Consider the following 17,852-nt stretch of genomic DNA (forward strand, 5'->3'; position numbering starts at 1 on the left):
TTCTGAAAAAAATTGCAGGGGAACTTTTTAAGCGCCTCCCCCTGGCGGAGAATTTCTTTGAATTGGGACAGTAAACTCTGATGTGGATGGAGAGGGCGCCAAGTTGAGACGGACCATGTCCAACCTGCCCCCTCTTGGTCGTTGAGGGTGCACTACTTCCCCCCAAACATACTACATCATGTACTATATACTCCGTATCAATTTCGCATGGAACTCTAGAGGTGAGCATAGTAGTCAGACGGTAAAGTCCATCATGTCCGCAGTTAAGTCATGAACTCGTATGTTGTTGCCGGTTATCTGAGAAGTCCACGAAATCAGGAAATTGATCGACCCAAGCTTAAGATTTAGCTAGAATCGGTACGGCAGCGTTGAAGACGACAATTCAGAGATTCGCGTAAGTGAACGTGTATGTTTTTGTGCATTTGTTACTAGCTTCGACAATGTTCAAGACGAGAAGCTTTAGTTAAATGTCAGCTGGGACCTGACGTTAGTTGCGTTGGACATGTTGAGCAGGACATGTTTTGTTTACATCATAATGTTTACATCGTACTTGTAGGCCCTATGTTTTGTAAAGCCGGACATGTAAGCTGGACATGCCAAATAAGCAACAGTGATAACAGAAGAGATATGAAGCAGGAGCTTTCCAACAGTGTTTGTTTTTAACCCTAACCCTACTACTTGTCATGACTAGTAGTAAAATGTAGTAATCAGTGCTGTCACTTGTAAGAGGACATAACCTCATTGTTCTCTGAAGCCATAAAGTGCAGTAGATAAGACAATGTACCATACAGTGCTGTGGCACTATGAATGCATGGCTTTATTGTGCTCTGTACGAGTAACAATGGAAGTAACCTAGCCAGAAGTAGTAATCTGTAGTGCTAGGTCCTTCAGGCTCAGACTATTACGTAGTATTTTGTAGTACTGTGTAGTGTAAGTCAAACAATATGCTTGGCGGTTAGGGTTAATGTGGCAATCCTAGTCTTACATGTCTTAGGAAACCTCTTTAGGCCTACAACATTATTATTATATTACTAGCGAACACACACTTCTTGCTCTTCATTTGCCAAAATGGCGAGAATTTCAAACTAGTAAACCACAGTAATTTTAACCACAAAAGACCATGCACTTGTAAGAAACCTAGCCCCACTTTTATCATGGAAACACTAGTGGCGCTAGAAACCAAGAGACGGACTGTATGGGTTGTGTCTGGTGATCAAGTTGTGTAAGAAGTCCTGTTTTTCTGAACATCTTATACATGTAGTTACGGCTTGCTCACCGCACCAACAAGTACCGGTGTCCTAAAAACAGGCATGCAACATTTCCTGTGATCAGCTGATGTCCTTGTTTTTCACTTCACACCCCTGCCATTGAAAATTGAAAAACAATGCACAACGTCTTGTAGAGATTGGAATTTCGTTGTTTTTTGTTGAAGGCCAAGTTGCTTGCCTGTAAAAAGAAAGATTGCATGTAAATTTCAACGAATATCGTAGGGCCTCATTGACTGTTAAGGTGCAAGTTAGTAATGTTTAGGTACAAAAGTATTTGAGAGAACATGTAAAAAACATATCGTATCGAATATCGAAGGGCCTCATTGACTGTTACAGTGTAAGTTAGTAATGTTTAGGTACAAAAGTATTTGAGAGAACATGTAAAAAACATGTTGAAAAAACAACATTGAGCCAGGTGTTTGTGTGACTGTGGTGTAAACTGGTTTTTTGCTCTCTTTTCGTTATGCACAAATGGTGAATCTGCGCAATTGGTTGATTGCTTGATCTTGCTGCACTGCTGGTTGATTGTGCTGTCATTTTGTTTGTGATACCATCAGCCAATCACCTTTCTTTTCTAAATTACCCGCCTCTGGTAGATTGACCGATTTGCCCACCACACTCATGTTGTTTAAGCTTTTTTTGTTTCTCTTTGTTTGACCATTTTGTTTGTTTACCAGTTTGGAGTAAGACTTATTTTTTTTTTCTAATGTTCATTGAATTATGGTTGCATGGACTTCCTCCTTCAGTATTAATATTTCCCAACTACTGTAATGACCTCAACTACGGTACATGAACTATTGGGGCAGTCCCGCTCTTTTCCTTCCTCCATGTTTGGACAGTCCCAGCTGGGACAGTCCCAATTGCAATGGAGGAGTTGGGAGATACTAATGATAATAATAATGTCGATTTATAAAGTGCCTAATCCATTTAAAATCAGTGCTCCCAGGTGCTTTACAATCAACCAGTATTGCAATTACAAAAAAACCCAAAAAATTAAGAACATGAAATGTGAAATATATACTATGGGCATGTATCACAGAACAGCAGAAAAGCTTAAAAACCACCGATAAAAATCACAAGAGCAAGACTTGAAAAATTAACTACAAAAGTGCATTAAAAGAGCAACAAGAAACTATTGATATGCCTCACAGAATAGAAACGAACCTTCCCCCATAAAAAACACATGTAGAAAAACAAAGATCAATAACAATTAATTAAAACACGAGAAACTGAAAAACATAAAAACCAATATTATAAAAAATGGCTAATCAATATATATATATACCAATGAGCAATTGTCAAAATCAGCCGGCTGTAAATATACTCAAATTCCCATCTTCCCTGATATTGATATTAAGCACAAATTCAAAGATTCAGAGATCCAAACTGTATTGGTAGCCACAGGAGGTCGCATGGTGTGATTGTAATCCACATGCCTGAGGATCACAATTATGCATGACTTTGACTTGGTATGGCCGCTGAAGTGTACCACTCAAGCATCATTATGTACGGTGTACAAGTATGTACTATAAAGTGTGTCTCAAAAAGTTCAACTAAAATACAAAGGAATGCCAGTCTTGGAATGTGTAACCAACATAAATAACACACATGTAGGTATTTTTTGTCCATACATGTGAGATTTGCCTTTCCACTTTATAGTGAGACATCAAATGTCCACATCTGAAAATGATTTTCTAAGAGAGGTGACATTGACCATGGGACCAAGTTTTCAATTTTAGGCATGGGGACAGAGGTAGCCTCGTTTCCTCAGTGTGGATAGTTGCCCGGCCTAAAAAAGGTGCATAGCAATTAAACACAGTTCTAAACATTTCCACCACTCCACAGTTTTCATCTAGAGATGAAATTGTGTGATTCAAGGCATCATCCTCGAGGGCCTGTTGAGAAGCCTCAGAATGTCTCAGTGCCTTTCTCTCATGGGACAAAGCTGGACTGCTGCGAGATTTGCCAGAATTTCTTCCTCTAGAAAACTGATTTTGAAAATATCGCAGCAGTAGTAAAATGTCAAGAAGGCGAAGTTATTGAAAAGACTGAAAAGAAAGTGCATCATTTTTAATATTCAAATTGTCCTAAACTGTGTCCAATTTATACTGATGTTTCTTTAATTTGTTTTCTTCTCACATGATTTTCCACAGGAACAGTTTTCTCCACCATTTTGCTTAAACTTAAAAACCAAATGGAATTGTGTTGTATTTTTGTACCAGCATTTTTGATTTATATTTGAAAGTTGCTGGGGTATGTGTCCCTCAAATCCAGGATAAACAACCACCAAGACTTATTGAAGTCTTCCATGCAACACGTGTCTGACCATGTGCACAAGCCTTGGTGTTGTGTAATTGCAAAAACAACCACTTATGTATTACCTCAAGGGGTGTGTCCCAGGTCTGTCAGAAGTGGACCAATGGCAGAGCTGCATTGGCTCATAGGCAAGGCACCGGCAGCTTATCTGCCAGTTATATGCTAATTTTGGGAATCCTGTTATGTAATAGTAGGTTTAGGCTGGGTGGTGTTAGTAGCATGTGTGCTATGGCCTGGTCTTTTTGTGTTCAGAGAAATCGCAGACCCTCCAGGGGGATGATGTGGATTGTGTGTTGTCTTTGTGGAAGGTGGTTTGATGTTCTTTGACCATCTTAGGAAAGTGTCTTGAGTGACCAGACATATCTTATATTTGCTTCTGGTAAGTCAAGTGTTTATTTTATGTGCCAATACATGTATATGGTGTAAACATTTGCATTTCAGCCCAGTATTCCCCATTAGGGAGGGGAGTTGACTGGGTTAGCCTCTCACGGCTTTCAAAACTTAGATGTTGTCTCTGTTTCAGTTTGCTGTATGGGAATTCAACAGCTTTAAAAGTGATTACTCTTGCAGAGTACTTAGTTGGTCAGAGTACTTAGTTGGGTGCTGGTGGTCATTTGCTTAATAAACAGTCCAAAGGGTAGAAAAGCCTACATGTACACGCACACTTTGACTTGACCTCATTTTCCTCTAAATGCATTTTTGTTTTTGTTTATTCTGCTTTTATCTCTCACCTAACAGGCTGGCCCATTTATTTCCATGCGCTGATCTTCTATGAGTCCTGGCATTACACATAAAAGGACACTCAGCGTGATATGATGAGTATTCAAGATGAGGGCTCAGTGAAAGAAAAAAAACCTACTTTCAGGCCTTGACCTTAAGCTTTTTTAAAAAATTAATTTAGCCTGCTGGGAAAGTTACGGTAGCTTATTTGTTTCACTGGCCCACTGGCCATTACTTAGCAAAACCAACTTGAACTGGCTTTTTTCAACTCTTTTGTTTTTTTACCTTTAGTGGAGTCAGGCTTCAAAGCAGAGGATTTAAAACCGTTACAGATCATAGACAATGCATGAAATAAAAAAAACTGTAATCTTTCTTGTATTCATTTTTACAAATAAAACCAATGATGGTTTCAACCAGGACCGGCGACATGCTTTAATTGGCCTGGTGGGCAAAGAATGCATTTTTACCAGCATGCAGCAGTTTTTTTCTAGAATTTGTATGCCGGTGTAGTGCTAAGGCTGAGACCTGTACCTGGCGTGAACGTTAAAGAAAACCTACCTAATTACACGTTCAAAAATGCCGATAATACCAACAGTACCATTGTTTGGACCCTTTCTTAAGTTGTCACTGAAATACTCTTTTTTCCAACAGTGTCAGCTTGTCTTTCCTTGCTTTTAACCTCGTTCTTCAAACCTCACTAAATACTTGATATTAAAGATCCAACGTTATGAAGTAAGCAAAATAATTAACACCTTCCACTTTAGGGGAATAAGCGAAACTAGTTGATTGAACATATTTTGACGTTACAAGTACATATACATTGTACTTGGACAAATTTAAAACAATTGTCCGAAATGTGCCGTTGTGGACTGTCTTTGTACTTCAAATTTCCAAGCTGACAGGTCACACATTGACTTATCCTCACTGGGTTCCATCTTCCGGAACTCTGCAAAAATATTCCTGCCTTCTACTTTTTGGAGGATTCAAGAGAGTTGGGGTAGCTAGGCAGTGTTGTAGTGGAGCCCTTCGCAAGTCCCTCCACTAGTCATCATCACAAGACCCACTGTAAGATCAGTCACAAGTAACTGGCTGAACAGTGACGGGAAGTGGTTGCCCTGTGCCACTGTTCAGCTGAATAGCATGTACATATAGTTTGATTTGCAACTGCATGTCATGTGGTGTGTTTGTAATGTAATAGACTTGCAGGGACTAGTGATGGACAAGACTACAGGTAAAGGTATCATTGTTTGGTGTATGAGGCATTGATCACAGTCTCTGCATACTTACACCGTAGTTATGCCAATATTGAACCTTTGATTTAGGGCACAGTCTCAAAGCATCCCCTAAATATGCTCACCATTTAGTGGGATGATTCATGCAGCATCCAAAAGAAATGTGCTGATGTTTCATCTGGATCATTTTTATCTTTTTCACAGCTGTTACTACATCGTGACTGACTCTGTGGGCCCTCAACAAGACCAAGACTTGCACTCCAAGGGAGACTTTGCTACCAACTGTAGTACTGGTACCTCTTTGCTATTAGCCGTGATTTGACAGCAGCACATGCAGTACCATAAAACTTGTTAGGATTGATTAAAAGAACTGATCTCCGTGTGGGAGATGTCACCCCAATGTGAGGCCCTGTTGCTATGACAGATTGTTGCCATGGAGACCGCCCTCCCCGGTAACTCTCCAATCTCAAGACTCTGGGAGGAGTATCTTGAACCAGTAATTTCTTGGAAGGCTAGGTGGCCATACCGGGACATCTTTACCACAGTCAGGGAGTTCAGATTTTGAGAGCTTGGCATTGATGGCACCGACCATCGGCATGGATGAGACGGATACCGACATCCTTCTGGGCAAACAGTACGGCGATGTCTTCTCCAGCAAGTACATCACCAAGCAAATGCTTGGAAAGTAAGCAAAGAGTCTTGTTTTTCTTTTTATAAAACCTTTGCTTCTGCATCTGGCCTGAAATATAAGGGATTTCATTGCAAACTTTTACCGAGTCGAAAGTGTACACACAGTGGTTACAATTTTTTGGCAAATTTGGACGGGTGCCTTCAAATGCCAATGCCTGTCCCAACCTAAGCCCAGGAGGTGAGTTAAACGTGTATAAGCACTGAGAAGCACATAAGTTTGTTCGAGGAAAAAAAGAAAATGTGTGAATGGCAGAAACGGGTTACAGGTTCTTTTTTTTTTCAAGCTTACAAAATGTACACAAGGAGGGGAGGGGTGTACAGACGGTGTATAACGCTTGATCAACCATCAACCTTTTCCTTCGAAGCATTCAGCGGGCAATGGGGCTGCTGTGGAAGGAATACATGTAGGTGTTGTACTGCTGTGACAGGAACAACCACGCCAAGCACCACCATGAAATCATGTTTACGGTTGGCAGAAATTTATGCTAAGCACAAGCATGAATTTTCTGCCACCTGAAATAGTGCCTTGATCATATTCAATGAGCTTGTCCGCCAATGTTTCTCTGGCAGGGGCATCAGCAGTACCGTCCGCAAGTGTATCATGCGTGACACCTCCCAGTTCTTTGCCGTCAAGATCATCGACATCACGTCGGAGAAGAACACGGACCGGACCCAGGCCATCCAGGAGGAGTACAACAACGAGGTGGCCATCCTTCGTCAGCTGTCGGGCCCTCCCAAGCACAAGAACATCAGTAAGGGGTGCCTTCTGCTGGCAGACTTTGGCCAGTGGCAGGCAGATGTCATCAATAGGCCCATGCACTGATGATGTAATAGTTTATATACATGTGTTGTTTTAAATGGGAGCAAGCGATAGATACCTGATTCGGTGCTCCCTATGAAAGCTTACATGGCAACAAAGTGGATATCATCATCTTACGTGTACTTGGAGGTGGATGTTGATAATGTTGTACTGGGTGTCAGACCCACTCCTTACAACCATCCCCCTAAAAAAGGAACAAGACACATCTTTTCCTAATTCTTAAGAGACGATCTTTGAATGTCCCTGCCCATGTTCAAAAGATACTGTAACTGTCAAGAGAAGGCATTTTAAGTGCTACTTCCCAAATAAGCACATGATGTGGAAACACTACCTTTGTTGTGCTCATTCAGTTGAAAATCACAGTACATGCAGTGCTGTAGTTTACCATGAAGGTGGTTTACCCGTGTAAAACTGGATACACAAGAAGTGAGTATTTAGGCAAACTCATACCATGGACCCTATGGGGCCATCAAAATCTGGTGAATATTTTGTGGATATTGCACTTTCTTCCAATCTCATCCTATAACAGTCCTGCTACATCATGGCGTGGTAGCTGAATGTATCACTTTGCACACTGTGTTGATTTTTGTGGTTATGAAAATGTGACATGCCGTTTCCCGGGCAATCAGGATGTTCAGGTCCCAGTTGCTGAAAAAAAAGGAAATGAGGTCTGCATTAGGAAATGATGCTAATGGTGATTAAGATAGACACTGTAAGCAGTGTGCACGTGATGTCTGTTTTGATGAAGTCATGGTGATCGTGCAGCAGATGTATAGCTCAAAAGGTGGAAAATTGAACACCATATCATTTGTGCAGTGGATGTGTAAGGAACCCTAGAGACTGTAATTTTCATGTGGGATTTTTTTTTGGTTTCTTTCCAGTTGAGCTGTTTGACTTCATTCAGACCCCAACATATTTCTTCATGGTCTTTGAACTGTAAGTATGCTTTCCATGCAAGGATTTCCTTACTGTGCCGGAATCTTTGACTGAGTGTAATCATGGATATGCTTGGTAATTAAAATATGATTTTATCTTGCAGTAACTGCATGCATTTCAATGGATTGGATAAGTTGCTCTGTACATTTGAGCATTGTTCATTCAGGCTGATAATGGACCAACACTTTTCTTCACTCTATTGCTGATTATGATATAGTGGATGGGAAATGGCGGCACTTGTACTTATTTCTGTCCGTTCCAATGTATTCCTCATTTTGGTGGAGCAGGTCAGGAACACCAGACCCTGTAGTACTCATTTCTATTGTCTCCTCCTGTTACTCATTTTGATGGAGTGTGCAGATTTCTTGCTCATCATACTTGGCACACGTCCGTAATATAAACTAGAACGTACATGTAATGTTACTTCTCACAGCTCTAATTCTGCTACACAACTGTGCTGCACTGAGCTGAATATACCTCTGTGAAGCCAAACAGTCATTCTTCGTTGAAGGGTCCTGATGTTGCTCATTTTGTTGCGTTAAAGAGCACCTCTAAGTAAATTGTATTTTTCTGGTTTTATTTGTTCAAATAAATATGGAAGCATCCAAATTGAACTCAGTGTCATTTGTCTTCAGAGCTGAACTATAACAAGCTAAAAGGGCTTTTTTTGTGTTCATGCCAAGATGTGAATCTTGAATGCATTGAATTCTGTACGTAGCGCCGTGGCTACAATGGCTACATGCACTGTTTGACATGCACAAGGGTTTATCCACTACGAACACAGGGCAAGGGTTCCCCTCGCTTTTCTATGTTTTCTCCGAATGACGCAATGTACATCCAGAATTCGCATCTTGGCGTGAGAAAAAAAGAAAAATCAGAGAAAACATGTTTTTCTTAGAGGTGCTCTGTAAGAGACTTTCTCTTTTCATTGTGGTAATTTGCATTGGGGGCAGCAGAGTTTGGACATACAGGTTTTCTTTGGCCTGTTTGTTTTGTGTGGATCCAGATTGCGATCAGTGATCTATCATTGGTTCAGCAACACCAGAACCTGCCTGATTGTACAAACCAGCCCTGGGATCACTGATCATGATCCACAACCATGTGAAACAATCAGACCTGTAAACTCAGGAGTGGGACTGTAGTTGGTTTGTAGACAACGAATGGACAGACCCATTCTTCGCTTGAAAATCTTTTTTTTTTTTTTGAGAATTTCGGTCCATCTTTGTCCTTTTTTTTTGGTCAGGTGTCCCGAGGGTGAGCTATTTGACTATCTCACCAAGGTCGTCACACTTTCGGAAAAGAAAACTAGGTGAGAAGCATTTATTCTTCTTTCTCCAAAACCCTTATACTTCAAACATTGTGCATAATCTCTTGGCCAATGTAGGTTATGGTCTCAAAAAAGAAAAGGCCTGTTATGTAACCCTCAGGTCATCAGAACATCTGGTTATTGAGTGGTCAGTGCAAAAGTTTCATACCTTGATGGACTCTGAAGTGGGGTCCAATTTTGTGGCTGTATTGAATACCCACATACAGGACCAAACTTGGCTATTCCTTGTTATAGTTTAAAAAACAAGTATTCCCGATACCATCACACATGTCGAAACAACCTCTCTGAAAACACAGCAATGTCTCACACGAGTTGCCAATTGAAAATGAAATTTTTAAAAAAATGTCTTTTTCACCGAAGATTGTCTTCAAACAACTTCTGGTCGTGTTTGATTTAACCGAGCTCAGGGAAGCAACTTAGTACGGCAGTTTGGCACAGAGCGCTTTGCAGGGAAATTGCACCGTGGCACCCTACACTGAAATCAGATCTTTGGTTTAACTTGTCGTTTTTCCAGGAATATCATGAGGCAGATTCTAGATGCAATACAGTACATCCACAGCCAGGACATCGTCCACAGGGACATCAAGGTAAACTTTCCTTTCAACTAGTTTGAAACATTCAACAGCCATGAATTCTCTGCATATGCATTACCTCCACTAATTAAGCTTAAAACGGATCATTAACCCTAACCCCCTAGGCTCTTGCACTAGAAAGCATACTGAACCTCACAAAATCCAACAGGTTCATGTACTTGTCTATGTACTTGTACATGCAGGTCACTGTACCAAACATGATAAAATCCAACAGAATGAGCCCGTTGGAGTTTGAGTGATATGGTATGGATGGGTCTATGCAGTATAGGATGACTTGCATTGAACAGTACCAAACCTGACAAAATCAAGCATAGTCCAACAATTGGTACAGCAAGTCAGACACTGCACACAATGAACCCTGTGTGTCCCAACTCACACAGAATCCAACACCATCTCCCTGGGCCTTTCATCCAAAGTCTCACAAAATTCAACAGCAGGTTCCTACGGTACGGTACCAAACCTGCCAAAACCTGCCAAAACCTGCTGTTGGAGTATGGCAGGTTTTGGGCAGTTAGGGTTAAAAATGTAAGTTTTTTTCCCAACAGCCGGAGAATATTTTGCTCAAAGAAAATCTGACAGTGAAGATATCGGACTTTGGCATGGCGGCTATCGTACAAGACGGAAAGCAACTAACAGGTGAGAATAGAAACAAAAATCAGTGTTCAGAAACTAAACATCCGAAGCCTCCCTTGCAGAATTTTCACCCTTGCACTGCTGCCACCTCCGTACTTGCTGACCCTCGCTAACCCCCGTTCCTGCATTTCCCATGAAGTCATGATGCAGTATTACGACTGATTGTCCTCAGTAGCCACCATAAGACAGTAACAAATTAGAAAGATGTGTAATAGTGGGTTGTAACCCCCATGTCCTATTCCCCCACACACCCAGCAGGTGCCAGTAAAACAGGGTCATGAATAATGGAGGGACTGAAATAACTGACGGCTGTAGTTCCTGATTTCATTTTTGTGTTGCCATAGAGTGTAGGAGAAAGCACCACATTTTCTTTCAATATTGCCGGGGGGTCATGTCTTACATCCTCCTTAAATCCCCATCAGCCCATTTCCTGAATGCTAGATCTGCCTCAGTTTGAGTTGAGGCCCCAACCTTTGGGTGCAAAGAAAGTGCCCTTGGATTTCTACTTAGATGTTGGTACATGTATTTGGGGATTCATAGTTTTTACAAAAAATGCCAGGTTTTCTAAAAACAACAAAGAAAGTGGCATTGATGAAATCGATATCCATGGTGAATGTCTTTCAAAGACACATCTGGAAATCTGTCATATGACCTGTTTGTTTTACACGGATCTGGATCGAGTCAACCAGTGATCTTAATGTTTGTTTGCTTCATCCATAAGGCGATTTCTGGTGTCAGTGAACCAACGACAGATCACTGATTGTGATCCAGATCCGTGTGAAACAAACAGGAGTGAAACAAACAGACCATAACTGATGCTTTGATTGGTTTTTGTACCCATCGTTATCAGAAGCTTATCAAAACTCCAGGAATTGCTGTACATGTACTTCACGAAGTTTGTCTGTGATCCTTTTTTTTTTTGCACATCAGAACTGTGTGGCACCCCTGGGTACATGGCCCCAGAGGCCCTGAAATGCAGTATGAACTTGGATGGTGTCAAAGGTTACGGGAAGGAGATTGACCTGTGGGCCTGTGGGGTCATCATGTACACTTTGTGAGTATCGCTGGTCGTGGGCTGTCTCAGTGCATTTTTGTTTGGTGTATTTATATCCGGGAATAAAATGAGTATAATGGACAGAAGTGGCTGTGGTTTGTACATAGCAAGCTTATAAAGAAATACAGTATAACAATGATGACATCAGAGGTCAGGCAAGTCATTGAGTTTAAAGTTAAGTAACAGGTCATTCAGATGAGGGTCGTATCCACATTTTGGGTCGGAGCAAGGTGGAGGGGGCAAACTTGAATATGTTTGTCAATTTTTTATTAATCCATAACAGAATCATGTCCCTTCAGGACATTGCTAGTTTGTGTTTTCAAGTGTGGGCTTTTTCAATTCCTTAATCCTAACACTCCCAAATCTTCCAATTTCAATACATTTTACATACACCCTTGGGGGTTAGGGTTAATAGAGGGATACCAATACGACGCTTTTAGCGTTGATCTGCGCACTTCCACATTTGAAAACGAGGCTGTATGTGTCAGTTTCAATTCTTAATACAATCAGACGATTGAAAGTAAGGAGTCGAGATACAAAATACATAAAGGTATGTTAAATTCAGACTTTCCAGGCTACAAATTTTTGTGGAAGAGTCTTTCAGGATGACTCGACAGGTAAAATCCAAAGAAAAAATAACGACAATTTACCGTGAACTAACGTACCTGTGATGGTCGTGTATCTTGTGCAGTGGGTGTGGTTTAAACTGACGTGGTGTCACATGAACGGGATACTGTTTAAACAGTGTCGACTCCGCGGGCGCGCGGGGTGAAGTTCAACACAGAGAGCCTCGGTTTCGATGTGGATATGCGCAGACGCCGCTAATGTGAAATCCCTCTCTTAAAATAGACTTTTCTGGGGAGAGGGGGCATGACAACTCCCTCACTGGATCCAGCACTGAATCAAATTTTGAACTCGGTCAAAGGTATTCCACGGTCAGTATTCTGTCGATGCATGTCAGAGTGGCATGGGACTTGTGACTTTGCTCATAATCGCTGCTCCAGATACCAAAATACCATTAGGAGAGAAGTTAAAAAACAACAAAGTTCGGTTTTAGAGTACAAACCTGAATATGGGGACTTCATATCTTGCTGGAAGGTAGCTTAGCATGCAGGAGTTACATGTAGCTGTTTCTGTGTTGCGCATTCCTAGGCTTGTTGGTTGCCCGCCCTTCTGGCATCGGCGTCAGGTGATCATGCTGCGGACCATCATGGAGGGACGGTACTCCTTTGGCAGCCCAGAGTGGGAGGATGTCAGTGAGGCAGCCAAGGACCTGGTGAGATTCCTAGCCCTCCAACCTGAACCCCTCCCCCACCCATCCCCGCAGCAAATCTTGGCTCCAAAATTATAAAAATCTGTCTCTCGCGACACACTCCTTGGATGAGAGCTTTACTGAGAGAGTTGCAACATAAGGTCATGTGCACGCAAGACGTGGCATGTGGTACGAGACACAATGTGAAGTTGAAAATTTTAGGTTGTTGGGCATACTATGTTGATCTGTTGGAAAATGGTAAATGACAGTGCTTTGAGGTGACATGACAAATGCGGACTTAGGAACCAAAATGGCTTCTGTTTTGGGTCACAAACACACTGGTACAACTTCCGTGAATGCCATACGGCTCCTTCAATTGTTCCAAGATGGAGTCAGATTTAGAGCTAGATGTGTGCCAATGATTGATATGTATCATGTTTTATTTCTAGATAAGAAGACTTCTTGTCGTACAGCCATCAGAGAGGTTAACGGCAAAAGAGGCGCTTCAAAATCAGTTCTTCCAAATTTCAGACTCGCCGTCCAAAATGGTTTTCACTCCTCGGAAGAAGTTTAGGGTGAGGAATATCTTTCTACACTTTATGCTTTAAGAAAAAAACCAGTTGGTCTGAAGACTTCAGTGGAGGTTTCAATCACACAATCCAAGGAATGCCAAGCTTTTAAGACTGCATCAGACGACAGACATAGATATGACATTTTCTTTAGTAAGGCTGAGTCATTTCGAATAATTCACTATGTGACCTTCAATTCAATTGAATAACTGAATATTCAGTTGTACCGACCGGCAGATTGTTGATGAACAAAGTGTATACAAAATCAATTGCACTAACACACACATTTGTACATTATGATCAACATAATAGCTTCTCACATCAAGGAGTATTTCCAGCCACGATTTAGCAAGATTTAAGAGATGAACAAGACTTCTTGCCCTGTTGAGAATTTCTCTTCCTTTTAAATTGTTTAATGACTAATTTACTTTTTAAATCGTGAGATTTCTGACGCTTTTCATTTGAAACTGCTTGAAACAAACCTCCAAATTGCCATTTTTCACATCTAAAACAGAAAATCTCTCTTCCTTTTTGGGAATTTTGCATTCATATATTCATATTTGAAAAATAATATTTGAATTTTCAAAAATCGATCGAAAATCCAGCACAGCCCTATTCTTTAGCCAAATAGTGCATGCATAAAACATGTTAAATATGAGATTCAAAGTCACAGGACTGTCGCACGCCTGTACACAGAGCATTAGAACTGAGAGACTTGGTTTGTTTTGGTCTGTCTTGGACTTGGTCACAGACTCATAATGTAAAAAGTTTAAATGTTGTGTCTAGGATAAAGTTACAATGGCCACAATTATGGGACAATATTGATCTAGTTTCCTGTCTCTTCCACCCTCACAGGCCGCCGTCTTAGCTGTCTCCGTCATCTGCACTCTGTCCCGCTACAGCACCCAGCGCGCCATCCCCATCCGCCGGGCTCGCCAGAACCCCTACAAGGTGAAGGCTATCCGCAAGGTCATCGATGGCTGCGCCTTCGGCATGTACGGCCATTGGGTCAAGAAGGGTGAGGTCCAGAACCGGGCGGCGCTCTTCGAGCACACGCCCAAGACAGAGCTGAAGAGCATGATGGACAACAAGGACTCGCCTCACATGAGCCCCTCCGCCTCATTCGTCGGGATTGGCATCACGTTTGGACTGGGATGATGACGGCTGAACTTAGGGAGTTTATCAAAATAACTAACAGATGCCAAGCTTTTCAGTGCAAGACTATCGAGTAATTTCAGCTCTGTGGAATGTTTGCTGCCGGCACCTTTAAATGTTAATGCATCTGCTGGCTGACCTGCTGCGCCAAAAAAGTAGCAGGATTTTTATGAGTGTGTCGCATATTGTCCATCAACTCTCCCAATTCTCATAAGATTGGTGTGTTAGAATTATGCTCTCGTATCTAACAATTTCAGTCTGAGACTGCAGTTTGGCATTTCCATTTCTTGTGTGAGCGTACAGTAACAAGGCAAAATACAACTTCGGTGATGTGTTCTTGAGTTCTACACGTAGGGCTCTTCTGCAAGACGATGAGTGGTAAGGTACTTTTGCCTGTCCATTTGGGAGAAAGTAGATGGGATTTCCGTGGCCGTGCAATCCAACCAGGCTACGTCAGATTGATGATACTGTGTCTTATTGGCCCTGGGTGTGCGCAAGTGCCTTGGCCCACCGAGGGCACGAAGAAATCTGATGGAAGAAGTAACGGTGCCTTCCTTGCCGGGCAGAGGACCGAGTCGCTACGTTAATCACCTTTTTCTGTATCTCGACACAAGATGGCCTTCCCTGTGCCCCAGAATGCATAGAAAACGTCTGTACTGTCACTACATGGACACATGATAGACATGGACACATGATAGAAGTGTGGAGGCCATTGTCTATTATAACTCTTCAAACGTGGTTAACGTTGTAGCCCCACTGGTCATGCACTCTTGGGGGGACATTTGTGACTAAAAATATCCATTTGAAACTACCTTGTAAACCATACTGATGAAGATGAAAATCTCAGAGTATGACGGATTTGTTGAACGACTGACAACACATTTATCATGAGAAAATGTACTGAATGGTGTGCAATTTTTTGTACCGGGGACTAACACATTAATGACACAACGGTACATGTACATGTATACCCACAGAGGCATGATGATGCGTGCTTCTGTAACAACATTTTGATATTCAGCCAAATTAAACTGACTTAGGTTTTGCATCCAAAACAAACCCAAAGCGATTATAACTTAGCTTAAGAGGTTATTCTCCTTAAAAAGAAAAAACCTATAATGATCTTTCAACTGAGTCAGTGACCTTTCTGTTAAGGGAAATACCATACATGTACCAATACGATAGGAACAAAATCTGTGGTCCAAACCTGAAGTTTGGGAATTGTCAAATGGGTAAGGTTTGAACCATTCTGTGGTTGGCACGGCGTAGGGACTTGCTGGGGGTAATATCCACGTCCAATCATTTAAATAACACCATTCAGGGAACTCATGAAGCATAGTACACAACTCATGGGTATATTACTTGGCAAGTTTGGGTTTATAAAATGTATTCACAAAGTATTTATGAGGTTTGTTTCATCAAATATGTAACTTATAAAGACTTAATTTATAACAGGCTGAGCGAGTATATTATTTACCAGTAAATGATATAATGTAGGCTTTCAGTAATTTCATGTATACTTACGAGGGCTCTTAAAAACATAGGCCTCAGGTTTCCTCTCATAAGGGTATTGAATTGTTTGAAAGTTATAAAGTAAACTAATCCTGGAAGACCTACGGGTATTTAAGGGATTGCAAATTTGAAAACTTGTGCTGTGAAGACTGTGGTGATCATCCTTGGCCCCAGAATCAAGGTAGAGTATTTTTACCCCCGCTCGTAAGGCCTATAAATCATTTTTTGAATCAGTTATAGCTCACAGCACTTTTGAAGGAGCGAGGGTTTACTTTTTTGAATGGCCGGTGAACTGTGCTGTTCAAGATGTATAGAAATTTCAAGTCCCTAGGCTGTGGGAAAACTAGATTGTGAGATATCCATTGTAAAGTCTTGGGTTTTTGCATCGTGGAGCAAATCTTACATCCTGTTAGGTATAGACAAATCTTAGGAGATGCCTTTCTTGCAGGGTCATCACACCCACGCGCAGGTCTTAACTTGGGCGTGCGCGCACACTTCGGCAATTTCAGCACCCTATTGGTTCATGAGGAAGTGAAATGCGGGCCTACCACCTGCGTGCGAACAGGATGGCCACACAAATGACTTCCTATTTCCTACCTGGTCGCTGGATTAGTCCATACTGGATCTCCACATGATCAACTTGGACAGATTTTAATCACAGATTATTTAAGTGTAAATGTGGAGCAACTCTAACATCCTATACCCGTATATATTCTGTAGTTTCTCACGATGATCAACTTGGACAGATTTTCCGTGGTGTACATGTACATTAACCCTTCCCCTTAGATTCTGCTTTCATGATAAAGACTGCTCTGTATTTCAGTGTGAACTGGGCTTAAGGTTAAGTAATTAAAAAAACCTACTGGTTTTCATCTGCAAAAACCAAAGCAAGTGATGTGTGCGTGGTATTGCTAATTTAAAGAAAATATTAAAGAAAAATGACTGCTGTATTTCTTGGTGGGGGTCTGTAGAATTCACAGCAAAACACATGTATTCTATACATTTCTGAGGGCTTGAGCAAGTGTTTATGGTTTGAATAGTATCAGTAATGTGAGCAGCAAATATTGAAATAACGCTTTCTGACATGAAGGTGTTCCTTTTGGGAATATGACATTTTGGAAAGTCCATTGTGTTATATGCACATTTCCGGTTTGGAAGTGACTTAATAAAATGTCATCCTCAACTGTCCTTGATTGGTGTACTAAGTACAAAGAGGGTATTTATCAATTTTCCGGTGTGTTAAGAGTTTTGAAACGTCTTTGGGAAATCTGCATCACTTTCAAGATCTTTAACAAACGTGTGTGAGAGATTTGTTTTTTTACGGTTTTTTGACTTGTTCAACCAGGTTGATGTCCATTTTGGCAATCTGGAGTTAAGGATTGTTTTTATGGGAGGTTAGTTTCAATGGTTCTGTTGTCCATTAAAAGAAATAAATATTTTTTGCTGTTTGAAATGCTGCACAATGTTTTAGTAGGTACTACATTACATTCGAACAAAATTTCAAGGGGGTGCTCTGCTTAAAGAAGTCACATGTAATTATGCGTTAGTGAACTGATTTTGTCAAATTTGCAACCTTTCTGTCATTTTCTTAAAAAATCTCTTTTATTCTGCTACCAGTTTCTGTAGATAACTATCAAAGTTATGCAAAACGTGACCAGTGTGAGGATTTTATATAATTCATATTTATATGTATTTTTCATTTTCCTTTGTTTCGAGATCATTTGATGATGCTTGAATATGAGTAATAAATCCCAACAGAAACATCTCTGAGATAT

At 41.1% G+C, this 17,852-nt stretch overlaps 1 protein-coding gene across 2 annotated transcripts; it reads left to right on the forward strand.

Moving 5' to 3' along the window:
• Nucleotides 1-179: 179 nt before the first annotated feature.
• LOC110980692 (phosphorylase b kinase gamma catalytic chain, skeletal muscle/heart isoform-like) lies at nt 180-17,847 on the forward strand. 2 transcript variants are annotated; one of them, XM_022237588.2, is made up of 11 exons: nt 180-394; nt 5,741-6,221; nt 6,797-6,978; nt 7,928-7,982; nt 9,226-9,291; nt 9,824-9,896; nt 10,448-10,538; nt 11,466-11,589; nt 12,742-12,865; nt 13,291-13,416; nt 14,266-17,847. In XM_022237588.2, the coding sequence occupies exons 2-11, from the start codon at nt 6,115-6,117 to the stop codon at nt 14,566-14,568; spliced, it is 1,251 nt and encodes a 416-aa protein (XP_022093280.1). In that variant the 5' UTR covers nt 180-394; nt 5,741-6,114; the 3' UTR covers nt 14,569-17,847. The 2 variants fall into 2 exon arrangements, with proteins under 2 accessions (XP_022093280.1, XP_022093281.1); XM_022237589.2 differs by lacking the exon at nt 180-394 and adding an exon at nt 3,820-3,963.
• Nucleotides 17,848-17,852: the final 5 nt, after the last annotated feature.

This window comes from Acanthaster planci, linkage group LG09 (assembly GCF_054643075.1).
Source record: "Acanthaster planci isolate LZ-2023a linkage group LG09, COTS_SCS, whole genome shotgun sequence".
In the NCBI taxonomy this organism is placed as follows: Eukaryota; Metazoa; Echinodermata; class Asteroidea; order Valvatida; family Acanthasteridae; genus Acanthaster; species Acanthaster planci.